We start from the raw sequence: 27435 nt of genomic DNA, 5'->3' as shown, positions 1-27435 counted from the left end.
CATCTTTACCTTTGGCAACAGATTGGGAGAGCACAGCTTGGACCTCATTATCAATATCATTATTCCAGCATTGATCGAATCATTTATGGTTTTTGTTTTTGTTGTTTGTATTGGGTTGATTGATGTATGAATGAAGATTGAATGTTGAATAGAAAATACTAGTTTGTAAATAAGTGAGGTTTTGTGAGAAATGTATTATAATTGTCATGTACACCAGGTTTTTATATTTGTATCATACATGTAAAAAATTGTGATTGAAATAGAAGTGTTTAAAAAGAAAATATAAAACAAATAAATAAGCAGAATTAAATTCAACAAACACATTGACCCAATCGTGTGTTTTCAAGCAACAAAAGTTTGAGTTTCAAATTAGCGGCATTTGCACCTTTTCCGTTCATTACATGCTTGTGGCAAGCTATGCCGGTGGGAGCCCATATCCAGTGGTCTTGTTTTCGCTCTTTTTTGTTTAGCATACAGACTATCAGATTGATGCCGCAGCATATGTCTAGGAATAAGATGCTGAAAATTGTGAAGTATCCTGTTGCCGCAAGGCTGGGCTGGTGGAATTAGCGTACCGAGAATAAAATGCATCAAATAGAGGATCCATCTCCCTCATAAGACTTTCTCATATACGGTTCCTTCTGTCCAATCTTTAACTTAGTTTTGGCACCATGTTGGATTCCTTACGGTCAGATGAGTGATTCGGGTGCAGTTCTTGGGAAGTAGTGTGTTTAATAGTTGCCTGTTCAGCAGATTCCCCTGCCCTAACAGGAGTCTTAGGAACTGGGGCCCCAATCTGCATAGGTTCACAGCTCGTATAGCAGTTACAGCAGCAAATATGTGTTCCCATGTTAACTTTTGTGAAACAGTCAATTAACCCTGTTAACAGACCTTTTAGGTCATCAAGTTCATGATAAAGGCCTACAAAACTCTCAGCGCCCGCTGTTTCTTGGTGACCTTCTGTAGAAACTAGCTTAGCTGTGGTAGCTATGTTGGCTGTATCAGTTGTTTTATCAATACATGCTCTTGCTACCAAATGATCCTGTACCAGCAGTATGATCACATCAAAATGGAGACTAGGTGTTGTCTCATCAACACTGCCTACCTGATTGAGCATGGCTCATTCGGGAGGATAATAATCTCTGGGGACAGCTGGAGTTTAGAGGTGGGAGGCGACACATCACAAACAGGAGAATCACTTAACCTTTCATTAGAAGGGTACACACCTCTCCTGAGGTCTATTTTTAAACATGGCTGGCACCTTGACTATTGGTTCAATGGCCGTGATTGAGTCGGTATTTAGTATGGACTCCACTTCTTTAATTAAATGGTCAAGGTCATCCAGAGTAGAGTTTGTGCCTGTATTAACCCTAGGTGGAGAAGTTCCTGATGTGGGTTTCTTAAGTCTCTTGGCATTGACTTTTGTTAACTCGGGTGCTTTTTGTTTCCCCATTGCAACATGTCAGAACTCCAACACAGTTCAGGTGTAAAGAAAAATTATCAAGGCCAATAACTAAGTGATAATCTGGTTCCACAATACAATGTAAAGTGTCCACTTACGATTAGGATGAAAGAGGGTAGCCTAGCCTGGCCTCTTCAGGGCGAAGCTGTACCTGCCCTTGGACCAGGTGTGGCCTATGCGCGTCCCACACTAAACAATACACTTTATAGCACCTTCAGTTGACCAGAAGTAGGGAATCGGCAAGGACCGGCTCCAGGGGCCCTTTGCCTTTCGGAATGTGAAGTCCAATTCACCACGAGAATGGCACTGAAACACCCATTTATTTCTTTTAGATATAATTGCATTTTTCCAGAGAATTCACACTTACACAATTAAGGTGCTTTTTACTCTCATATTTTTAAATAGCTTCTTCTTAGATAATTGTGAGCACTCTTTTGGACTAATGGAGACAAGTCGGTCACAATCTTCGCCATAATTGTCCCAAGATTCACCATCCAAGATACATCCTTTTTAGACAGGAGGTAATTCTTTATTGTATATTTTAATATGTTAGTAGATGTTAAGATCCTCGGAAGCTTGTTTCCGGTCCAGGGATTGCATGGCTTGGCAGTTCGGGCTGGACTGTTCCCATGAGGCACAGGGTTAGACTGATTTGCATATAGCCATGTCTGAACTGGGGTGGCAGAGTGGGCTAAAGAACGGTGATGGATTAAACCCAGATCTTTCGACTGGGTGTGAGTGTTTGATTGGTTCAGATGCTCCGTCCATCACCACCCCCTTTTGTACCGATGTTAAGATCCTGTACCAATTACTCAATCTTTGGTAATATTTGAACTTTATATTCCTTAATCCGAGATCCAGTCATAAAGTGCAGTTCACTGTCCCCTTCGGAAGGCCGAACCACTTTTTACATATATCTATCTCAATTTGCTCAATACATTTCATCTCCTGTGCCTCAACTATCTCACACTTATACAAAAGTCAGTTAACTATCTTCATACTATAAGGCTCCCTAAGTGCCCCTACAGATTTGTGGTCATGTTCCAGGTCTAACCGAGCCGGTGCTCCAGCTACTGAGCATCTTTGTTTTTGAGACTCAACTGTTATTTGAAAGAAAGGGTATTTCTTAAAGATCATTCCCTGATACTTATATATGGACACAGTTGTATTTGTTGGCCATTCAACCACCATATCAATCTTATTCCTTTAGGCCTTTTGAGAAAAAAATACATTGCTTTTATTTTTGTTACACTTATTGGCAATTCAGTGGAAGCATAATAGTTTGTAAATTCATTCACTTGTCTCAGTAAATAAACTGGGGTGAGATCAATTAAGACTAAATCATCTGCGTAAAATATGTAGGACACATGTTCCTAACCCAGTTTTGGTGGGAATTATCTGGCTTCTGTCAAATATTTCGGGGCATCTGAGATATATAGGAAACAAAAGAGGTGCAAATATGTATCCTTGTCTTAGCCAGATAGGTGTTTCAATTTTTCTCGATGAGAAACTATTTAGCAATTTAATCTGTGTCCATGAACCCTCATGAGGATTATCAGTTTCAATAATCCTTGCTCAATACCACATCTATCCATTTTCTTCGACAGACGTGACCGGTTGAAAGTATCAAACGCTGTTGATAGATCAGTATATGTCGCATACAATGGTTGGCCCCCTCAATAGGGCATATTTCTCAGCTAGAAATTTTAATAAAAGATACCCATTGTATGGTCACCCCTAAGTTTTTCGACTGATACTGCTGGTTTTGCAACTAGGAGTGCACTGAGGCCTGTTAACCAGAAATCAGTTATAGTGCCATGAACCTAAAGTGCATGTCAACTTGACTATACTCAATTAGAAAAGGCTAACGTACCTGTAAGTCCCTACTAAATGTACCCAGCGCATGTAAGTTAGAGAGGAAAACCAGGGCTTTTGCAGCACTTTGTCGTCACCTTGGAGGTCCCCCAAGTAAAACAAGTCCCCCAGTACACCATGGCGCACTGGTAGAGAAGTTGTGCACTGCAAGCCCGACTTTGCCATTGAGAGCAATGGCAAAGCAACCATTTCCCCTGGACATATGTGTAAGTCACCCCTCTGGCAGACCTACTGAGCACTGAAGGCAGGGTGCAACATATGACACAGGCAGGACATGTACTTTACATGTCCTGAAAGTAAAACAAGGAAAACAGCCGTTCTTACAGTGGAAAAACTTGGTCGACCAATTTGCGAGTACAGGGTTACACGCTGGCCCCTCAGCTGTGTTATCTCCTGAACAGTGGGACCAAAGTGGGCATTCCATGGTATCAAACACATTTTTCCATTAAACCTGACTTGTAGCTCAAGTCGAAATTAACATAACTTGTTGCAGTGTGCAGCTTTATCAAAGCTGCCACTTGGTTGCCTTTAAAACTCCTGCAGTTTCCCGGACACACATGGAGCCTGCTCCATGAAACAGCTTTCTGCCTTCCTGGAGTGACATGCTAATGACTCTCAGGAAGGGGAACATTGAGGGATTTCAGGCCAGGGAGGTGTCCCCTCCCTTCTGCAAGAAGCCAATTGGATGTTAGTCCCAAAAGGCAGTCTTCAAAGGTGAATTTCCTCACACACCCTCACCTGAATTGGCACTACAACACAAATACCGCATGTAGGAGAGTAGGGTCTGCTTCCTATGGTCACCCCCACTTTTTTGCTGTGATTCTCTGGTTTTTCAACTTTAGTGTGGCTGTGGGCCTGCTAATCAGACCCACAGCCCAGCTGTTCTCTCTCTAAATTGATACCATGTACTTTAGGTACATACCTGATTGAGTATTGGGTCACCTTTGTGAGCCCCTGTATAGTGTAGTATAGGTACCCAGGGCATAGGTGCATCCAAGGTCTACCAGGGGCTGCAGCATGTATTATGCCACCCCTGGCTGGATATCCATACTGACACCACAGGCTGATCACTCAGCTTGGGTAAGGTGGTGCAATGCACAAGTTACTACTTGTGTAACGATATATCTGTAAGAGACATTAGTTAGTATTAGATTCCTTACCTTAGAATATCCCCAGGCGTCAGACTGGATCCGGAAATTTTTGCGTAGCAGTACCCTTGCGCGTCGGTAGGCGTCATCTGTGGCTCCGCGTCCGTCGTCGGCGTCGTGGGCGCCGTGATGACGTCGTCGGAGTACTTAGACGCCGCCTCCGCGTGCTGACGTCAGTTCTTAGACACAGCTTTTCCGCGCCAGAAACGCAGAGCCATGTTAAAAACCAACACTGGTGCCATTGAAAACTAGGGCCCTGAAAGGGGTAACCCTAACCCTAGATATTGGTTCGCAGAACGGGGAGGATGGGTGAGTCGGTAAGGAATCTAATACTAACTAATTTCTCTTACAGATATATCGTTACACAAGTAGTAACTTGTGCATCTGCAAGAGACACGTTAGTATTAGATTCCTTACCTTAGAATAGATACCCCAGCAATACCAACCCCGGTGGTGGGTCTGCGAACCAATAATCACACCAGAAAGTACTGGAGGACGGAAAGGCCAAAGAAGCCATCCCTCCGGACTTGGCTGTCCAGGCAGTAGTGTCGTGCAAACGTGTGCAGCGATGCCCACGTAGCTGCCTGACAGATGTCTTGTAAGGGCACACCCCTGCCCAGGGCAGTGGTAGCCGCCGTTGCTCAGGTAGAATGAGCCCGCAATCCAACAGGGGGCTCCTTCCTAGCCAAGGAGTAGCATGCCTGGATACACAGGATGATCCACCAGGAGATGGTCCTCTTGTGCACCACTTTCCCCTTCTTAGCGCCCACGTAACCAACAAAGAGTTGGTCATCCACCCGGAACTGGCGTGTGCGATTCAAGTAGAATGAGAGCGCACGTTTTGGGTCCAGACGATGGAGCTGCTCTTCCTCTTTAGAGGGATGCGGTGGCGGGAAGAAGGTTGGCAAGGTGATAGACTGCTCGATGTGGAAGGCCGTGACAACCTTGGGCAGGAAAGAAGGTTTGGTACGCAGCACCACTTTGTCCGGATGGACAGAAAGGAAAGGTGGAGTACAAGAAAGGGCCTGGAGCTCACTCACTCTCCTGGCAGAGGTGATGGCAATCAGGAAGGCAGTCTTCAAAGTCAGAAGGCGAAGAGGACAGTTGTGAAGTGGCTCAAAGGGAGCGCACATCAGGAATGTCAAAACCAGGTTCAAGTCCCACTGAGGCATCACAAACGGAACAGGAGGAAACGTGTGAGTGATGCCCTTAAGAAATCTGTTAACAATAGGGGACTTGAACAAAGAAGGCTGATCAGGTAGCCTGAGAAAGGCTGAAAGGGCAGAAAGGTAGCCCTTGATAGTGCCCAGAGCAGAGCCCTGCTGGGCAAGAGAAAGAAGGAAGAGAAGAACCTCAGAAAGAGGGGCAGAAAGTGGATCCACAGCCTTTGCTGTGCACCATGCCACAAATCTGTTCCACCTGCAGGCGTATACCGACTTTGTGGAGGGACGCCTGGCTGCCAGAATGACGTTACAGACTTCAGGAGGCAAGTCAAATGGCCTCAACTGTCGCCGCTCAATCTCCAAGCATGGAGGTGGAGACTGGACAGGTTCGGGTGGAGGACCGTCCCCTGCTGCTGCGACAGAAGGTCCTCCTGAAGAGGCAGACGAACCGGGGGACCGACTGACATACTGAGTAGCTCTGGATACCAGTACCTTCGTGCCCAGTCCGGAGCCACAAGGATGACTTGGGCCCGGTCGCGCTTGATCTTCTTCAGCACTCTGGGCAGAAGTGGTATAGGCGGAAAGGCGTACAACAGACCGCAACTCCACTCGCGCGAAAAGCGTCTCCGAGCGAGTGCCGCCTTGGAAATTCCAACGCGCAGAACTGATGACATTGCGCGTTCTCTTCGGTGGCGAATAGATTTAACCAAGGCTCTCCCCATCGCTGAAAGAGGCCTTGCGCCACGTCCGAGTGCAGACGCCATTCGTGATCCATCATGCACCGACGGCTGAGCTCGTCCGCCCTGGCGTTCAAAGAACCTGCCAGTTGTTGAGCCACCAGGGTCACGCCCTGGCGTTCCAGCCATTGCCAAAGGCGAAGAGCCTCTTGACAAAGGATCCACGACCCCACCCCGCCTTGTTTGTTGCAGTACCACACGGCGGTGGTGTTGTCCGTGAACACCTGCACTACACTCCCCCGGACAGAGGGGAGGAATGCCTTCAGCGCTAGACGAATCGCCCTGAGCTCCAACAGGTTGATGTGGAGCCGGGTCTTCGCCGGAGACCAGAGGCCTCTGATCTCCGCCTCTCCCATGTGGCCTCCCCAGCCCTGGAGGGACGCGTCCGTCACAACTACGTGCTCCGGTTGGGGAAGGGAGAGGGATCTGCCGCTGACCCAATCGCGGACCGTAAGCCACCACTGCAGCTGTCTCGCAGTGCCCTCCGAGATCAGGACGTGGTCGGATAGGTTGCCCTGATGCTGGGCCCACTGAAACTTCAGGTCCCACTGCAGAGCCCGCATCCGCCACCTGGCGTGATGCACCAGTAGGATGCAGAAGGCCATCAGCCCCAGAAGCCGCAGCGTCAACCTGACCGAAACCCGGGATAACGGCTGAAAGATGGGAATCAGAGCCTGAATATCCCGGACCCGCTGTTCGGGCGGATAAACCCGAAACCTCGCCGAGTCCAGAACCGCTCCGATGAAGAGGAGCTTCGGAGAGGGACACAGGTGTGACTTCGGCACATTGATGGAGAACCCCAGCTGGTGCAGGAGGTCTGCCGTCGTCTGGAGATGGCTGACGACTGTCTGGGGCGAGCCCGCCTTCAACAACCAGTCGTCGAGGTAGGGGAAGACTGAAACCCCTAACCTGCGCAGATGAGCTGCGACCACCGCCATCACCTTTGTGAACACCCGTGGGGCGCTTGTAAGGCCGAAGGGGAGCAAGGTAAACTGAAAGTGCTCGTGGCCCACCATGAACCGCAGGTAGCGCCGGTGGGCAGGCAGGACGGGGATATGAAAATAAGCGTCCTGCAAGTTCAACGCTACCATCCAGTCTCCTGGGTCCAGGGCAGCCAGGACCTGAGCCAGTGTCAGCATTTTGAACTTCTCCTTCCGGAGGAAGCCGTTGACGTTCCGGAGGTCCAAGATAGGGCGTAGGCCCCCTTTGCCCTTCTTGGGTACCCGAAAGTAGTGGGAGTAGCAACCACACCCTACTTCTGGCCCAGGAACGCGCTCGATGGCCCCCTTGGCCAAGAGGCCGTAACTTCCTCCTGCAGAAGTTGCAAGTGATCCCCCGATACACGGTGGTTCTGCGGTGGCATGGCTGGAGGAGTCGCCTCGAAGGGAAGGGAGTAGCCCCTTCGGACGATTTGCAGCACCCACCTGTCCGACGTGACAGTGCGCCAGTGAAGGTGGTGATGGCGAACCCTGCCTCCCACTGGCGTCACATGGGCCTGAAAGCACGGACTAGGAGGGTTTAGAGGCGGATGCTGCGGGGGAAGGTGTGGACTGACCTCGCCGCTGCCCCCGACCACCAGGACGGCGGTTCCCACGGCCGTCACCGCATTGGGTATTGCCCTGCGGTGCGTGGCTGGCGGCACGTGTGGGCGCACCCCTTCCGTGGCCACGAAAGGAGTGCTGGCCCGAGAGGCCTAAGGACTTGGCCGTAGCCCTGGAGTCCTTAAAACGCTCAAGCGCATGGTCTGCCTTGTCGCCAAAGAGGCGACGGCCATCGAACGGCATGTCCATAAGCGTGCTCTGGACATCTGCCGAGAAATTGGCGGACCTCAGCCAGGCGTGGCGTCTGACCGCCACCGTCGTTGCCATCGCTCTACCCAGCGAGTCAGTGGTATCCAGCCCACACCGGATGGAATATTTGGCTGCATCCCGGCCCTCCACAAGGGCTTGGCCGAGTTTGGCCCGTACCTCCAACGGACACTCTGGTAGCACTTCCGCGACCTTATCCCACACAGAGTGGGTGTAACGTCCCAAGAGGCAGGCGGTGTTAGAAGACCGCAGGCCGAGGCTAATAGAGGAGAAGATCTTCTTCCCATACTGGTCATACCTCTTGGATTCCCGGTCCGGGGGCGCGGACGGGAATGCGGTCTGGGAATTGGAGGCCTGGATGACCAGGCTCTCGGGGGTAGGGTGGGAGGACAGAAAACATGGGTCGCCCGGGGCCGGGCGGTGGCGTCTGGCCACGTTCCTATCTACGGGCGAACCCGTAGCGGGCTTGGACCAAGTGCCCAGCAGAACGTCGGTCAAGGCCTCATTAAAAGGCAGCAGAGGCTCGGCCGAGCTTGACTGCGGTTTAAGGACCTCAGTGAGGAGGTTAGTCCTCACGGCCGCGACGGGGAGCTCAAGGCCCAAGGCCTTGGCAGCCCTCATCAGCACCACACCATATGTTTCCCCCTCCTCCGAAGCCACGGTAGGAGGGGAGACAAACCCAGTGTCTGGAGAGGTGTCCAGGCCACTGGCCTCCCCAAGGTCTTCTGTCCAGTCCTCACGAGACTGACACTCTCTGGTCAGAGGGTCCTCAGACCCCTCCCAGTCCTCTCCTTCACCCATCTCCTGAAATTCAGGGTCCTCAACCAATGGGGCCTGTTCATAAAAGTGAAAATCACCCAACGGCGTCTGGAGCGGCGCCCAACGGGGCCGTCCCGACGGCCGAACAGGAACGGAAGGAGGACCGGGGTCGGCGCCGCCCGAGGACGGCACCGGAGGCGACACCTGAGGGTCCGACGCCGGGGAGGCCGTCAGATCCACCGGCGACGAACCAGATCCCAAAGTCGGAACAACTGGACCCCTCGGCGCCGGGCCCGAAGGCGCCGGCGGCGTCGGGATTACAGGGACCTGCGGCGCCGGGCCCGAAGGCATCGGCGGCGTCGGGGCCGAAGCACCCGACGGCGTCGGGGCCGGAGCCGGCGGCCCGCTAGGGCTCCCAGACGGGTCCGCTGGGCCTGGAGGCGCCGCGGAGCCCGTCGGAGGAGAGAGTTTCCTCATGGCCATGAGGAAGCGCTCGACCTCCTCCGGCGACGCGTTGAGCCCAGGGACCGTAGGGTATGGGGCTGGACGCGGCACCCGCGACTCCGAAGGAGCCGCGTGGGCGGTGTCACCCGAACCCCCGGCCGCATCGCGCGAGCGTCGGGGGGAGTCCGAGGAGCGATGACGCCGCTTGGACTTCTTGTGCCTCTTACCTGACGACGACTTCGACCCGGAGGAGTGCGGCCTACTCTCGGAGCTGTGGTGGCTCCGGGCCCGCGACCTGTCCCTCGACCTCCCATGGGATCGGGACCTCTCACGGCGCGGGGCCGACTGCCGGAGTTCTAGGCGCCTACGGGACCGCTCCCGCCTGGCTTTCGACGAGAGGGCCCGGCAGTCGGAGCAGGCCTTGTCGTCGTGGTCGACGCCCAAACACGACAAACAGACGCGGTGAGGATCCGTGACCGACATCAGCCGGTCGCAATCGTCACAAGGCTTGAAGCCGGGCATCCCTATCGGCACCTTTTCGGAGTCGAGAGACTTCGAAACAGTAATCAAAAAGGATCAAAAAAGTTTAGTCAAAATTGACTAGGGTTATTGCTTTTTCCAGATCTGCGCTTGCTGGCGCGGAAAAAAGAAGAACTGACGTCAGCACGCGGAGGCGGCGTCTAAGTACTTCGACGACGTCATCACGGCGCCCACGACGGACGCGGAGCCGCAGACGACGCCTACCGACGCGCAAGGGTACTGCTACGCAAAAATTTACGGATCCAGTCTGACGCCTGGCGATATTCGAAGGTAAGGAATCTAATACTAACGTGTCTCTTTCAGATATAAATAAATATCCTTTATTTTCATAACAACTTGTGTGGTGTCCTTTCACTTGGTGTTCAAAGGGTATATGTGATGGTAAAACAGCTGGCTTAACACGCCCTCTAGAGTTTATCCTAAAGACTGCTCGTGTCCATGCTACTAGGATAGCTGGTCTATAAGGTTGACTTACAACCAATCATCAATAAGGGTTGTTTGGTATGATACACAGTGATCACTAGAATAGTGAGCACTATATATCAGGCCAACTTCTCACATCCTACACCGACGAGTGGTGGAGGCCCGATGAGCGACGATGGCTTCAGCTCCGCGACCGGTCCCTCGACTTCCTCCGCGACCGGGGCCTCGAGCGGCGAGGAGCCAACTGCCAGAGCTTAAGAAGCTTACGGGACCGCACCTAGCTTTCCAGGTCAAGGCAGTCGATGCACGACTTGTCGTCGTCGGCCCCGAGAGAGTAAAGACACCGGCGTCGCAGGGTTTGAACCCAGGCATCCCTACCGGCACCAGGAGTCGAATCGACTTGAAAAAGATAGCCAAAACAGGCCAAAAAGTTAGTCAAAAAGCGACTAAGGTACTCGCTCTTCCCGCATCTGTGCTAGCCGGCACGGAAAAAAGAAGAATTGACGTCTGCGCGCGAGGGCAGCGTCTAAGTACTCCGACGACGTCATCCCGGCGACGGACACGGAGCCGCAGACGACACCTACCGACGCGCAGGGGTACGGCTGACGAAAAATTTCCGGATCCAGTCTGACGCCTGGGGATATTCAAAGGTAAGTAATCTAACTAAAGTGCTTCTTTCAGATAAAAATAGTTCTTTCAGGGCAAGGAAAGACTCAGGTGGTGGAGGCTAGTATATGCAGAGTGTACACAACAAAAAGAGCAAAAACAACAGAGAAGAAAACGTTACTGTGAAAAGAATATTTAAGCATCTGGGTAACAAAAAGAGAAAACACTATTAGCCATAAAATCTCAACTAATTTCATTTGATGAGAGTGACCTTGGGTGATGCCATAGGAAGGAAGAAAAAATAACTAACAAGATAGGCAAGAAATGAAACTGCATTATACAATTTTAAATTCATTCACATTTTTGACCTATACATTTAAATAGCATTAATGAATAGAAAAAAATGAGTGACCTTGGGTGATGCCATAGGAAGGAAGAAAAAATAACTAACAAGATAGGCAAGAAATGAAACTGCATTATACAATTTTAAATTCATTCACATTTTTGACCTATACATTTAAATAGCATTAATGAATAGAAAAAAATTATTTTTTTATTAATCTGAACATTTAAAAAATACCTTGGATCTTTTGTTTGGAGTGTAGGCTTTTGCATTGCTGAATATTAATCTCATATCTTTGCACAGCGCAACTGGGCTGTCATAGTTTCCAGCTTCCAAAGTCTCCCTTACGGTTCCAAAATCCATTGGAGTATCTATAATATCTCTATAATCCTAGATAAAGAATTAGTTAAGATTTTAATAGTTAAACATCAAATAGAAGATCATCTTGAAAAAGAGCGCCCACATTAAAAAGTCCTCAACGGACAAGCAAGCATCAAAGAAAACAATTTTTGCCTATACTAAAGCAAGGAATCATTTGAGCTTTATTGCCTAAATGAACAAGTTACTTACCTTTGTTAATGCATTACATGGTAGAAACTATTTAGCTGCAGATTCCTTACTTTTGAATTTACTAGGGATCAGGCTGGATACGCAAACTTTTGCTCAAGCAATACCCCTAGAGTGTGCCGTTGAGTGGCTCCATTCTGCTCCACGTGACGTTGGCGGCGTTGTTGCATAAGTTACTACTTGTGTAACGATATATCTGTAAGAGACATTAGTTAGTGATAGATTCCTTACCTTAGAATATCCCCAGGCGTCAGACTGGATCCGGAATTTTTTTGCGTAGCAGTACCCTTGCGCGTCGGTAGGCGTCGTCTGCGGCTCCGCGTCCTTCGTCGGCGCCGTGATGACGTCGTCGGAGCGCCGCCTCCGCGTGCTGACGTCTGTTCTTAGACACAGCTTTTCCGTGCCAGAAACGCAGAGCCATGTTAAAAACCAACACTGGTGCCATTGAAACTACGGCCCTGAAGGGGATGACCTTAACCCTAGAAATCGGTTCGCGGAACGGGGAGGATGGGTGGGTCGGTAAGGAATCTATCACTAAGTAATGTCTCTTACAGATATATCGTTACACAAGTAGTAACTTGTGCATTTGAAAGAGACAGGTTAGTGATAGATTCCTTACCTTAGAATAGATACCCCAGCAATACCAACCCCGGTGGTGGGTCTGCGAACCAATAATCACACCAGAAAGTCCTGGAGGACGGAACGGCCAAAAAAGCCATCCCTCCGGACTTGACTGTCCAGGCAATAGTGTCTTGCAAACGTGTGCAGCGAGGCCCACGTAGCTGCCTGGCAAATGTCCTGCAAGGGCACTCCCCGGCCCAGGGCAGTTGTAGTCGCCGTAGCCCAAGTGGAATGAGCCCTCAATCCAACAGGGGGCTCCTTTTTAGCCAAGGAGTAACATGCCTGGATACACAAGATGATCCACCGAGAGATGGTCCGCTTGTGCACCGCCTTTCCCTTCTTAGCGCCCACGTAACCAACAAAGAGTTGGTCATCCACCCGGAACTGGCGTGGGCGATCCAGATAGTAAGAGAGCGCACTTTTTGGGTCCAGACGGTGGAGCCTCTCTTCCTCTTTCGAGGGATGCGGAGGCGGAAAGAAGGTGGGCAAGGTAATGGACTGCCCGATGTGGAAGGCCTCGACAACCTTGGGCTGGAAAGAGGGTCTTGTCCGCAACACAACCTTGTCCGGATGGACAGAGAGGAAAGGAGGTGTGGAAGAAACAGCCTGAAGCTCACTCACTCTCCTGGCAGAGGTGATGGCAACCAGGAAAGCAGTCTTCAAAGTAAGAAGACGGAGAGGACAGTTATGAAGTGGCTCAAAGGGAGCGCACATCAGATAAGTAAGTACAAGGTTCAAGTCCCACTGAGGCATCACGAATGGAACAGGAGGGAACATGTGTGTGATGCCCTTCAAAAACTATTTACAATTGGGGACTTGAACAAAGATGGCTGATCAGGAAGCCTTAAGAAGGCTGAAAGGGCAGAAAGGTAGCCCTTGATCGTGCCCAGAGCAGAGCCCTGCTGGGCAAGAGAAAGAAGGAAGAAAAGAACCTCAGAAAGAGGGGCAGAAAGTAGATCCACATCCTTTGCTGTGCACCATGCCACAAACGTATTCCACCTGCAGGCGTATACCGATTTTGTGGAGGGACGCCTGGCTGCCAGAATGACATTACAGACTTCAGGAGGCAAGTCAAATGGCCTCAACTGTCGCCGCTCAATCGCCAAGCATGGAGGTGGAGACTGGACAGGTTCGGGTGGAGGACGGTCCCCTGCTGCTGCGACAGAAGATCCTCCTGAAGAGGCAGACGAACCGGGGGATCAACTGACATACTGAGTAGCTCGGGATACCAGTACCTTCGTGCCCAGTCCGGAGCCACAAGGATGACTTGGGCCCGGTCGCGCTTTATCTTCTTCAGCACTCTGGGCAGAAGGGGTATAGGCGGAAAGGCGTACAACAGACCGCAACTCCACTCGTGATGAAAAGCGTCTCCGAGCGAGTGCCGTCTTGGAAATTCCAACACACAGAATTTATGACATTGCGCGTTCTCTTCTGTGGCGAATAGATCTAACCAAGGCTCTCCCCACTGCTGAAAGAGGCCTTGCGCCACGTCCGAGTGCAGACGGCATTCGTGATCCATCATGCACCGACGGCTGAGCTTGTCCGCCCTGGCGTTCAGAGAACCTGCCAGGTGTTGAACCACCAGAGTCACGCCCTGATGTTCCAGCCACAGTCAGAGGTGCAGAGCCTCCTGGCAAAGGGTCCACGACCCCACCCCGCCCTGTTTGTTGCAGTACCACATGGCGGTGGTGTTGTCCGTGAACACCTGCATTACACTCCCCCGGACAGAGGGGAGGAATGCCTTCAGTGCTAGACGAATCGCCCGCAGCTCCAAAAGGTTGATATGGAGCTGGGACTCCGCCAGAGACCAGAGGCCTCTGATCTCCGCCTCTCCCATGTGGCTTCCCCAGCCCTGGAGGGACGCGTCTGTCACAACTACGTGCTCCGGTTGGGGAAGGGAGAGGGATCTGCCGCTGACCCAATCGTGGTCCGTGAGCCACCACTGAAGCTGTCTCGCAGTGCCCTCTGAGATCAGGACATGGACGGAGAAGTTGCCCTGATGCTGGACCCACTGAAACTTCAGGTCCCACTGCAGAGCCCGCATCCGCCACCGGGCGTGATGCACCAGAAGGATGCAGGAGGCCATCAGCCCCAGAAGCCGCAGCGTCAACCTGACCGAGATCCGGGATAAAGGTGGAATCAGAGCCTGAATATCCCGAACCCGCTGTTCGGGTGGATAAACCTGAAAGTACGCCGAGTCGAGAACCGCTCCGATGAAGAGGAGCTTCTGAGAGGGGCACAGGTGTGACTTCGGCACATTGATGGAGAACCCCAGCTGGTGCAGGAGGTCTGCCGTCCTCTGGAGGTGGCTGACGACTGTCTGGGGCGAGCCCGCCTTCAACAACCAGTCGTCGAGGTAGGGGAAGACTGAAACCCCTAACCTGCGCAGATGAGCTGCGACCACAGCCATCACCTTTGTGAACACCCGTGGGGCGTTGGTAAGGCCGAAGGGGAGCACGGTAAACTGAAAGTGCTCGTGGCCAACCGTGAACCGCAGGTAGCGCCGGTGGGCAGGCAGGACGGGGATGTGGAAATAAGCGTCCTGCAAATCCAACGCGACCATCCAGTCTCCTGGGTCCAGGGCAGCTAAGACCTGAGCCAGTGTCAGCATTTTGAACTTCTCCTTCCGGAGGAAGCCGTTGACGTTCCGTAGGTCCAAGATAGGGCGTAGGCCCCCTTTGCCCTTCTTGGGTATCAGAAAGTAGTGGGAGTAGCAACCACACCCTACTTCTGGCCCAGGAATGCGCTTGATGGCCCCCTTGGCCAAGAGGGCCATAACTTCCTCCTGCAGAAGTTGCAAATGATCCCCTGATACGCGGTGGTATGGCCGGAGGAGTCGCCTCTAATGGGAGGGAGTAGCCCCTTCGGACGATTTGCAGCACCCACCTGTTCGACGTGACAGTGCGCCAGTGGAGGAGGTGATGGTGAACCCTGACCCCCACTGGCGTCACATGGGCCTGAAAGCACGGACTAGAAGGGTTTTGAGGCGGATGCTGTGGGGGAGGGTGTGGACTGGCCTCGCCGTTGTCCCCGACCGCCTCCACGGCGGCCGCCACCGTGTTGGATGTTAGTCTGCGGTGCGTGGCTGGCAGCACGTGTGGGGGCTCCCCTTCCTTGGCCACGAAAGGGGTGAAAGGCACCCGTTTGCTGGGGCGGGGCCGAGAGGCCCAAGGACCTGGCCGTAGCCCTGGAGTCCTTAAAGCGCTCAAGCGCATGGTCTGCCCTGTTGCCAAAAAGGAGACGGCCATCAAACGGCATGTCCATGAGTGTATTCTGGACATCGGCCGAGAAGTTGGCGGACCTCAACCAGGCATGGCGACGTATCGCCACAGTCGTTGCCATCGCTCTGCCCAGTGAGTCGGTGGTATCCAGCCCACACCGGATAGAATACCGCGCTGCATCTCAGCCCTCCACAAGGGCCTGGCTGAGTTTAGCCCGTACCTCCAACGGGCATTCTGGCAGCACGTCCGTGACTGTATCCCACAAAGAGTGGGTGTAGCGGCCCAAGAGGCATACGGTGTTGGAAGACCGCAGTCCCAGACTCAGGGAGGAGAATACCTTTTTGGCATATTGCTCATACCTCTTGGATTCCCTGTCAGGCGGAGCCGACGGGAATGTGGTCTGGGAATTGGAGGCCTGGATCACCAGGCTCTCAGGGGTGGGGTGGGTGGACAGGAAACAAGGGTCGCCCGGGGCTGGGCGGTGGAGTCTGGCCACGTTCCTATCTACAGGCGAACCTGTAGCGGGCCTGGACCAAGTGCCCAAAAGAACGTCGGTCAAGGCTTCATTAAACGGCAGCAGAGGCTCAGCCAAGCTTGACTGCGGTATAAGGACCTCAGTGAGGAGGTTAGTCCTGACGGCCACAACGGGGAGTTCAAGGCCCAAGGCCTTGGCCGCCCGCGTCAGCACCACACTGTAGGTTGCCCCCTCCTCCGTAGCCACGGTAGGAGGTGAGACAAAACCAGTGTCTGGCGAGGTGTCCAGACCACTGGTGTGAGAAGTTGGCCTGATATATGATGCTCACTAGTTCTAGTGATCACCTTGTATCAGTCCAAACAACCCTTATGGTGATTGGTTGTAAGTCAACCTTATAGACCAGCTATCCTAATGGTAGCATGGACAAAGCAGTCTTAGGCTAAACTCTTTTGGCATGTGAAGCCAGCTGTTTTACCACAATATAACCCCTTGAATACCAGATGAAAGGACACCACACAGGTTGTTATGAAAATAAACAGTATATTTATTAATAACAACACCTCTGAACTCTTTATGAGGTCAGAGGGCTAAACACATGACAATCTCTTACGAAAAATACTAAAAGTTGCACAAAATTACAATGGTGCCCTAGGGGCACGACAAACCATATACTAAGTAAGTGGAATGTGAAAGTCGATAATAGGAATGGAGCTGTCCAGAGGCTGTAGGATCGATGGGACCACGCTACACTAACTTCAGGTAAGTAATAGGAGGCCCACGGAACGCGTGTGCAGAGTGTCAACTCACACGCGAGATGCGTAACAACGTCTATGGACAGTACAGTTCAAGTTAAAGGTGAGTACGGACAATCCTGACTAGGTAGGACTAAAACGACTGTGGAACTGGACACTAGGACAGTTAAACTACCCTTGAGCACCGAAATGCTCTTGTTACCTCACCCACGGGCCGCGGGTGCATAGGTGTCAAGGTGCGTCGGGTTCTCGCGTTGAAGTCAATGGAGCCTGAAAGAAAAGATGCTGCAGGCGACCAGGAGGAAGTTGTCAAGTGCAATCCAAGGGTGAATTGTTGAAGAAGGAGACCTGAAAGCAGAGGGGACAATGTTCACAGTCACTAGCCAGTGACTGGAGTGGAACCAGGAAGGAACCAGATGTCGTCGGCGCGATCAGGTGAAGAGTGGACGCATGACTCTGCAGCCACGTGGACCAGGAGGTGTCTTCGACGACCAGGATGGAGGCATGAGCTGTCCCACGCAGGCTCTCGCTGTCGGCGGTGTTGGATCCGGAATCGGCGTCATCAGGCCTTGGCAAAGGCAACCCACGCGGTGAGTGAAGAAAGCGTCTGGTGCGGACTAGGAGAGTCCGGGGTGCCCCTCTTTTGGAAGGGAGCAAGGGCCAGTCTGGAGCAACCAGACCAGCAGAGAAGATTCAAAGGTTCGTCGTCTAGGAGGCCACTAGCCAGCCGGCAAGTGACCAGACAACGCGTCGAGCAGCAACCAAGCAGAAGGGCCCCACGCAGATCTCGTGGATGCTGGAGGGCTGATCTTCGGTGCAGGGGCTGCTCGGGGCTGGGGCTTCTCAGTCCCCAAAGCACTTGGTCGAGTTTACCTCGGGAGTCGTGCTGGAAGCGAAGTGCAGGTTCTTTCAAGAAGGCCGGTCCCACGTGTCTCGTCGCACCCACGGGTCTCAGCTTTGCTGCAGATGTGAGTTGAGGTCGGAGAGGTCTGGGAATCCGGGTCTCGTCGGGTTATGAAGTCTGGATCCTCGAGGGAAGACGACAAAGTGAAGCCGCTGGACGCTTGATGGTGCCTGCAGTTGCAGGGTGGACACTCCTTGTCCACAAGGGAGATTCTTCAGTCTTCTGTGGAGCAGAACGTCGAAGGCCAGAGTTCCTTCTTGTTGAATAGTTCAGGATAATCTAATTTGGAATGGGACCAGCTCCTACCTTTATTCTCCTAAAGGGGGCTGCACTACTGACTAGGTCCCTCCCCTGGGTGGGACCAGGAAGTGGGGTGGTTACACCCCCTATCCTTTGTCCGGTTTCCCGCCAGAGCTGGGGCAGGGATCCCCCAGCAACTGGTTTGAACCGGAGTATGCACAGTGTAGGAAGGTAGATCCCCGACTATGGTTGCCCCCAACTTTTTGCCTGGTGTTTTGCTGGTTTTCTGACTTAGTTGACCTGGGGCCCTGCTATTCAGGACCCCAGGCCCACTGCTCTCTTTGTAAAATGAATTCCATGTACCTTAGGTACATATCTAATTGGATACTGAGTCACCTTATCAGTCCCTGTACAGTGTACCTTAGGTACCCAGGGCATAGGTGTACCCAGGGCCTACCAGGGGCTGCAGCATATATTATGCCACCCCTGGCTGGCCATCCAAATCTGACACAACTGGCTGCACGACAGCTGGGGCAAGGTGGTGTAAACACCCTTTGCTTTAGATATAGTATACCTATATCTAACCCTAAAATGGACACACAGATCTCCTATCAGTCACTCCTATGGCAGGCCTTGACAATCCTGAAGGCAGAGTGCTTGGAATCGTGTGAGATAGTGCTCTGGCATGAGCTGAGCCTGTCTGCGGCTTTCGGGATCCATCCCTTAGCCGTTTCCATGATATCGCATACCATATACTCTTAAGTGCATTATAATCCTCGCGGTTATATGCCAACTCTGGTATCGCTTTATCAAAACATGTCGAGTAAGGTGTCATACGAATTGGAATACTAACCCCTCGCCAATTCTGGCGACAGGGTTAGCATTCCACCCTTCTAGAGGGACACGACATGTATGTAACCCCGGTTAAAGTCAGACAGAGCCTTAGCTCCACAAAATGGATGCTGCCACCGAGACACAAGTCTGCCCTCCTGCTGCTGGGAGTCCTCCCAGCCCAGGAGGCAAGGACAAAGGGTTTCCTGCCAGGGGCGGTGCCAGCACCGTCCCAGACAGGATTTTGTGTATTCTAGGTAGGCAGGGCTTTAGAGGAAGGTGACTGCAAGTGGCACCCCGGTGCTCACTGTGCATAGGCCGGCTGAAACCAGTTCCAGGGGCACTCCAGCCCCTGGCCTGGGGAAAGCCCGCCAAAGGAGAGGGGTGTAACCACCCCCCTCCTGGTCCCACCCATAGGGCAGGACTTAGTCGCGTGCCAGACCCCTTTTTCAGGATAAAGGTAGGAACTACTTTCTGCAAGAAGGAACTCAAGACTCTTCTCAAGATTTCTCCCTTGTGACTAAGGAGTAGTCACCCTGCAGCAGCTGGCACCAACCAAGCATCGCGGTTTGTTGCCAGTCTCTCCTTCGGATCAAGACTGCTCCAGCACGACGAGAACCGGCTTCCCTGGCACCTCTGACCTCAACCTACATCATCAGCCCAGCTGTGATCCGTGGGTGTGACGAGACCTCGAGGGACCGGCCATCTTCAGAACTGCACGACGCTTGTCCAGCACGACTCCCGAGTGACCCTCGACTGAGTGCTTTGGGGTAAGAGAAGCCCCGACCCTGAGCAGCTCCAGCACCGAAGTTCAGCCCCCCTGCATCCACGAGATCTGCGTGGGGCCCTTCTGCTCTTTGCTGCCAACCGCGTTGTCCAGGTCGCTTGCCCGTTGGCTAGTGGCCCCCTCACGACGCTCCACGACGACAACCACTGCTGGTCTGGTTGCTCCAGACTAGCCCTTGCTCCCCTCCAAAAGAGGAGCACCCTGGACCCTCCTGGTCCACTCAAGACGCCATTTTAGGTCCACCGCGTGGGCCTTGCATTTGCCAAGACTTGTTGCCCAATCCTGGGTCCAGCGACGTCGACAGCAAGAACCTTCGTGGGACAGCTCGCACCTCCATCCTGGTCGCCGACAACGCCTCCTGGTCCGAGAGACTGCAGAGCCCAGCAGCGCCCACTCACCTGGCTGAGGTGACTTCGTCCGGTGCCCACTCAAAATCACTGGCTAGTGATTCAGAACTTGGTCCCCTCTGCTTACAGGTTTCTTCTTCCTTGATCCAGGCTTGGATCACTCCGAACTTTCTTCACTGGCCGCCTGCCAGCAACTCTTTCTTCAGGCTCCTGGATCTTCAACACCGGTTTCCGACGCAACTTCAACCCTATGCAGCCGCAGCCCCTGGGCTAGGTAACCTGAGGACTCCGGTGCTCCAGCATAGTCCAACACCCTAAGTGTTCGGATCCACTCTTGTTTTCGACCCACCTAGTCGGGTTCGCCCGAGAACAGTAACTTTGCAACTGCTAGCCTCCATAGACTTTTTCCCGCCTTACGCGTGAGAGTTCCCACTCTGCACACGACGTCCACAGGCCTCCTGCATCTAATCCCAGTGTTTAGAATTGTAGGCCTAGCGATTCCTAAGTCTAGAAAAGTACTACTTACCTGCTAGCAAGTTCGCATTCCACTTACTGTGTATATGGTTTTTCGTGCCCCTAGGGCATTTGTGTAAATTGTGCGACTTAAGGTATTTTCGTAAGAGTTTTGTTGTGTGCTTAGCTCCCTGACTCATAAAGAGTTCAGGGTAGTCTTGTTATAAATAAATAACTGTTTATTTTCATAACAACTTGTGTGGTGTCCTTTCACTTGGTGTTCAAGGGGTAATGTGATGGTAAAACAGCTGGCTTAACACGCCCTCTAGAGTCTTAGCCTTAGACTGCTCGTATCCATGCTACTAGGATAGCTGGTCTATAAGGTTGACTTACAACCAATCATCAATAAGGGTTGTTTGGACTGATACATAGTGATCACTAGAATAGTGAGCACTGCATATCAGGCCAACTTCTCACACACAGGGCACCTTGTGTGCCCCAGGCATGTCTCATTCCTTTCAGGCCTCCCTACCTCAATACACAAAGTCCTGTCTGGGGTGGTGCTAGCACCTCCCAAGGCAGGAAACCCTTTGTCCAAGCCATCCTCGCTGGAAGGACTTCCAGCAGCAGGAGGTCAGACTTGTGTCTGTGGTGGCAGCATCCATTTTGTGATGCTGAGGCTCGAGTTAACTTTAACCGGGGTTCACAGTTACATACATGTCGTGTCCCTCTAGAAGGGTGGAATGCTACCCCCGTCGCCAGAATTGGCGAGGGGGTAGTATTCCAAATCGTATGACACCTTACTCGACATGTTTTGATAATGTTATACCAGAGTTAGCATTTAACCGCGAGGTTGATAATGCACTTAAGAGTATATGGTATAGCGTTATCATGGAACAGCTATTAGGACTTGGTTCCGCAAGCTGCAAACGGGCTCAGCTCATGCCAGAGCACCATCTCACATAATTCCAAGCACTCTGCCTTCAGGATTGATAAGGCCTTCCATAGGAGTGACTGATAGGAATATGTGTGTCCATTTTAGGGTTAGATATAGGTATACTATATCTATAGCAAAGGGTGTTTACACCACCTTGCCCCAGCTGTCATGCAGCCAGTTGTGTCAGATTTGGATGGCCAGCCAGGGGTGGCATAATACATGCTTCAGCCCCTGGTAGGCCCTGGGTACACCTAGGCCCTGGGTACAGGGACTGATAAGGTGGCCCAGTACCAATTGGTAAATGCACCTAAAGTACATGGTTGTCAATTTAGAGAGAGAACAGCTAGGCTGTGGGTCTGATTAGCATGCCCACAGCCAGGGAAAGTCGTAAACCAGTGAAGCAAAAAGCAAAAATCTGGGGTGACCATAGGATTGCAGACCCCACTCTCCTACAACTGGCATCCCCAAGTCCACCTGTCCAGTCCTCCTGGGACTGACACTCCAGTGTCAGAGGGTCCTCAGACCCCTCCCAATACTCCTCATCACCCATCTCCTGGTACTCAGGGGTGTCAAATGATGGGGCCGGCTCATTGAAGTAGAACTCTCTAAACGGCGTCGACCGGATCGAGGGAGGCATCGGGGACGGCGCCGCCCGAAGACGGCGCCCGAGGTGACACCTGAGGGACCGGCGCTGTTGAGGTCGTTAGGTCAACCGGCGGCGACCCGGATCCAGAAGCGGATCCAGTGGAGCCCTGCGGCGCAGAGCCCGAAGGCGCCGGCGGCGTCGGGGCCGAAGCCCCGGACGGTGTCGGGGCTGAAGCCCCCGACCCGCTAGGGCCCCCAGACGGGTCCGCTGGACCCGAAGGCGCCGCGGAGCCCGTCTGAGGAGTGAGAGACCTCATGGCCATGAGGAAACGTTCGATCTCCTCCGGCGTCACGCGTGGCCCAGGGACCGGAGGGTGTGGGGCCGGACGCGACGCCCGCGACTCCGACGGAGCCGCGTGGGCGGTGTCACCCAAACCCCCGGCCGCATCGCGTGAGCGTCGGGGGGAAGTCGGCTTCTTGTGCTTACCCGACGACTTTGACCCTGAGGAGTGATGTCGACTCCCGGAGCTATGGTGGCTCCGCTCCCGCGACCGGTCCCTCGACATCCGTCCGGACCGGGACCTCTCACAGCGCGGGGCCGACTGCCGGAGCTCGAGTCGCTTGCTCCCGCCTAGCTTTTGAGGTCAGGGCCCAGCAGTCGGAGCAGGTCTTGTCGTCATGATCGACGCCGAGATAGTGGAGACACCGATGGTGAGGGTCCGTGACCGACATCAGTCGGTCGCAATCCTCACAAGGCTTAAAACCTGGCATCCCTACCGGCACCGTTCGGAGTCGAAGACTCGAAAGAATGATCAAAAAGGATCGGAAAAAGTTTCAGTCAAAAAATGACTAAGGTACCACTTTTTCCGGATCTGCGCTGCTGGCGCGGAAAAAAGAAGAACTGACGTCAGCACGTGGAGGCGGCGTCTAAGTACTCCGACGACATCATCACGGCGCCCAGGACGCCGACGACGGACTCGGAGCCGCAGACGACGCCTACCGACGCTCAAGGGTACTGCTACGCAAAAAAATTCCGGATCCAGTCTGACGCCTGGGGATATTCTAAGGTAAGGAATCTATCACTAACGTGTCTCTTTCAGATTATGACGTTGCGGTCACCTATACAGTGATGGCTCCTCCCCTATGGCCGAGGAGCATCACCCCACTGCTTTTAGGCAGTGCGAAGCAGAAACATAAAATGATAATGACTTTGCTTTATTATCATTTTATGCTGCTTTCTGCTTCTTTGGGGTGGGTGGGCGCAGCTGATTTGCTCTTGGAGCAGGGGAGGTGAGGAGTGGTTTGCCCACTTCTAAGTCAATCAATCATTTGTAGAGCGCACTACTCACCCGTGAGGGTCTCAAGGCCCTGAGGGGGGTGCTGCTACTGCTCAAACAGCCAGGTTTTGAGAAGTCTCCTGAAGGTCAGCAGGTCCTGGGTCTGTCGCAGGTGGATGGGTAGGGTGTTCCATGTCTTGGCGGCGAGGTGGGAGAAAGATCTGCTGCCGGTGGTCGTTCGGTTGATGTGTGGAACGGTGGTGAGGGCGAGGTCGGCGGGGCGAATCTGGCAGTTGGGAGTGTAGAAGGCGAGTCGTTTGTTAAGGTGTGTTGGTCCGGAGCCATGGAGTGCTTTGTGAGTTTGGGTGAGGAGCTTGAAGGTGACGGGGAGGGAGCCAGTGCAGGTCTCTCAGGTGGACAGTGATGTGGCTGTGGCGTGGGAAGTCTTTTCTGGAGTTTGGCTGTGGTTACCGCGTAGAGGGCGGTGCCGTAGTCCAGCCTGCTGGTGACGAGGGCCTGGGTGACCGTCCTTCTGGTTCCGTTGGGGATCCATCTGTAGATCTTGCGAAGCATGCAGAGGGTGTTGAAGCAGGAGGAGGAGATGGCGTTGTCTTGCTAGGTCATTGACAATGAGGAGTCCTGGATGAACCCCAGGTTCCGTGCGTGGTCGGTGGGTGTCGGTGCAGCTCCCAGCGAGGCAGGCCACCAGGAGTCATTCCAGGCGGAGGGGGTGGATCCAAAGATGAGGACCTCCGTCTTGTCAGAGTACAGTTTCAGGCAACTGCTCTTCATCCATTCGGCGATGGCCTTCATTTCTTCGTGGAAGTTGGTTTTGGCGGTGGCGGGGTCCTTGGTAAGGGAGAGTATCAGCTGGGTGTCGTTCGTCGGCATATGAGGTGATGTTGAGGTCGTACGATCGGACGATGTTAGCGAGCGTTGTCATGTAGACATTGAAGAGGGATGGACTGAGGGATGCTCCTTGGGGTACGCCGCAGGTGATCTTGGTGGCTTCGGATCGGAATGAAGGGAGGCGGGCTCTCTGGGTTCTGTCGGTGAGGAAGGAGGTGATCCAGTCCAGGGCTTTGTCGCGGATTCCTGCGTTGTGGAGGCGTGTGCGTAGGGTGTGGTGGCAGACAGTATCGAAGGCGGCCGAGAGGTCTAGGAGGATGAGGGCCGCGGTTTCGCAGTTGTCCAGTATGGTCCTGATGTCGTCAGTGGCGGCAATGAGGGCTGTGGTTGCTGCGGGATCTGGATTGGGACGAGTCCAGGGTGTTGTTCTCTTCGAGGAAGCGGGTTAGTTATTTGTTGACGATCTTCTCTGTGACTTTCGCCGGGAACGGGAGTAGGGAGATGGGCCGGAAGTTCATGAGGTCCTTTGGGTCTGCCTTGGGTTTCTTGAGTAGGTCGTTGATCTCGGCGTGTTTCCAGCTCTCCGGGAAGATGCCATCCGAAGGAGCTGTTGAAGTTCTTCCTAAGGTGGGGTGCAATGATGGAGCTGCTTTGTTGAAGATGTGGTGAGGGCAGGGGACTGATGGTGAGCCAGAGTAGATGGTGTTCATGGTTTTGATGGTGTCTTTGTCGTTGATGAGGTTCCAGGAGAGCAGGAGGCCGGTGTGCTGGGGGTCGGTGAGTCTGAGGTGTCGGCGGCAGTCGCGGGGGGTCTGAGTGTTAAAGCTGTTGTGAATGTCTGTGATCTTGCGGTGGAAGAAGGTGGCTAGGGAGTCGCAGAGGTCTTGTGAGGGCGGGATGTTGAAGACCTCTTTGCTGTTGTGTGCGTTGTCGATGCGTTCTTTGAAGGAGGTCCTTTTGGCGGTTCGAATGAGTTGGTGGTGCCTACGGCTGGCATTCTTGAGGGCTGTGCGGTTGTCTGGTGTTTGTTCGGGGCGCCACTTCTTCTAGAGTCTTTGGCAGGTCTGCTTGGATGCCTGGAGGTCGGTGGTGAACCAGATGGCCCTTCTGTTGGTGCGTCTGTTTGAGGGTTTCTTGACCGGGGCGAGAGTGTTGGTGCAGTTGTCGATCCATTGCCCGAAGTTACGGGTTTTGATGTGGTCGGCTGGTGGGTCTCGGGCAAGGGTGGTGATTAACTGGTCTTCGGTGACCTTGTTACAGCTGCGGAGGGGGATTCATTGCGGGTGGTTGTGGGAGGTGTATTTCATGAAGGAGAAGTGGCTGCATCAGTAGTCAATTCAGTTGACTTCGGTGGTGTAGCTGAAGGTGATATGGTTGCTAGCGGAAAAGATGGGGTCAAGTGTGTGTCCGGCGGAGTGGGTGGGTGTTGTGACAAGCTGTTTGAGTCAGAGGTTGGCGAGGTTGTCAAGCAGGGCGGTGGAGTTGCTGTCGTTGGCATTCTCAAGGTGGAAGTTCAGGTCTCCGAGGAGGATATAGTCTGTGGAGGTCAGGGCGTGCAGCTGACTATGTCAGTGATGGAGTCGCTGAACTGTGGCCGGGGTTCGGGGGTCTGTAGACGAGGGTTCCACGGAGGGTGGTGTTGGGATCGGTGTGGATCTGGAAGTGAAGGTGTTCGGCGGTGCTGAGGGTGTCTTGGGTGCTGGACGAGATTCTGAGGGTATTCTTGTGGACGATTGCGATTCCTCCTCCTGGTCTGTTGGTGCGGTCACTGCAGGTGATCTTGTAGCCATCAGGGATAGGGATGGCTATGGCAATGTCAGACCCCGAGGAGAGGTTCAGCCAAGTCTCCCTAAGAATGTGCCGTCTGGGGAGGATGAGTCGAGAAGGTACCAGAGTTCGACGGCGTGTTTGTGGACTGAGCGGGTGTTAGGTAGTATGCATCTGAGGTGGTTGTGGTCTGCCCTGGTGGGAGGGGCAGAACGTGCAGGTCTTCGCTGGCTGGTGAAGCTGTAGTTACGGCAGGTGAAAGGTCCGTGGGTGAGCTTTGGGGTGGCCTGGAAGCAGTTGTTCGTGCGGCCGGGGTTGAGTGCATGGAGGAGGTTGGCGTAGTAGCGGTGTCGGGTGTTGTGGCACTCGCGGGGGTCAGGGGGTCTGGCGCTGGGCGCGGTCAAAGCGCGGACGGGTGCAGACGGGCTTGCCTTAGGCGCGCCTTCGGCGGGCCAGCAGCGCGTCTGCCAGTAAGAAGGGGAGGTAGGAGGGAGGAGCAGCTGTGAGACGGGAGTGAGCGAATGGGCGAGCGAGGGGGGCGGGGCCGCAGGGGATGCAGCGGTGGGAAGGAGAGCGGGGAGGAGGGCAGGAATGCGCTGAGAAACAAGGACAGAAAAGGCAAGGGAGAGAGCGGGAGAATAGTGAGAAATGGCAGAAGTAATTTAACAGAGAGAAACAGCAAAACAGCAGAACAGGTGAAAGAGAATATAAAGGCAAAAAATAATTACAGAGGGCAACCGTGGAGATATCTAGAGAGAGCCCTAGTGGAACAAAATAGTGGCAGCAGCGGGGTGGGAGATACGGCACAGCCAGGTGGAGCTGCGCAACGAGCGTCGCTGTCTTTACCGCGCAGCGGCCGCCATTAAGAAGGGGAGGTAGGAGGGAGGAGCAGCTGGGCGGAGGGAGTGGACGAATGGGCGAGCGAGGGGGAAGGGGCAGCAGGGGATGGAGCGGTGGGAAGGCGAGCGGGCAGGAGGGAGGGTGGCAATGCGCTAAGAAACAAGGCCAGAGAAGGCAAGGGAGAGAGCGGCAGAATAGTGAGAAATGGCAGAAGTAATTGAACAGAGAGTAACATCAGAATAGCAGAACAGGTGAAAGAGAAAATAAAGGCAAAAAATAATTACAGAGGGTGACAGTGGAGCTATCCAGGGAGAGCCCTGGTAGGGGAAAATAGCAGCAGCAGCAGGCGGGAGACACGGCAGAGTCAGGTGGAGCTGCGCGACGTGGGGAGAGAACTGCCTGAGTACAGGGTCAGTGACTGTTTGGTCAGCCCTCTCGGGCCACCCAAACCAGTCATGCGCACTTTCCCCTTCTGCACGCAGGCTACATTGCCGCCTACATGAAGGAAATGCCCAAGCCCCCATTCCCTGGTTGAACGTCAACTAAGAACGCTCAAAATCAATCACAACACTGCACTGCAGCTCTGTGATTGGTAAGCACCCAGGCTCCCCTGACCAATCACAACGATTCATTGGGGCCTGCTTCCTGTTCCTTGATCTGCACGAGGAGAGCAG

General features: G+C 53.3%; 1 protein-coding gene across 3 annotated transcripts in view; it reads right to left on the bottom strand.

The window, feature by feature from the left end:
- The window catches only part of BRWD1 (bromodomain and WD repeat domain containing 1), a 2464655-nt gene that overhangs the window by 196232 nt on the left and 2240988 nt on the right, over nucleotides 1–27435 (bottom strand). For all 3 annotated transcript variants that reach the window (XM_078656838.1, XM_078656840.1, XM_078656839.1), the window contains one exon: nucleotides 11546–11698. In XM_078656838.1, coding sequence (XP_078512964.1) covers nucleotides 11546–11698 — 153 coding nt within the window. The remainder of the gene's footprint in view (nucleotides 1–11545; nucleotides 11699–27435) is intronic.

The sequence above is a fragment of the Lissotriton helveticus genome, chromosome 8 (genome assembly GCF_964261635.1).
Source record: "Lissotriton helveticus chromosome 8, aLisHel1.1, whole genome shotgun sequence".
Lineage (NCBI taxonomy): Eukaryota > Metazoa > Chordata > Amphibia > Caudata > Salamandridae > Lissotriton > Lissotriton helveticus.
The sequence above is the reverse complement of the archived record's forward strand: the minus strand, read 5'-3'. Positions and strand labels throughout refer to the sequence as shown.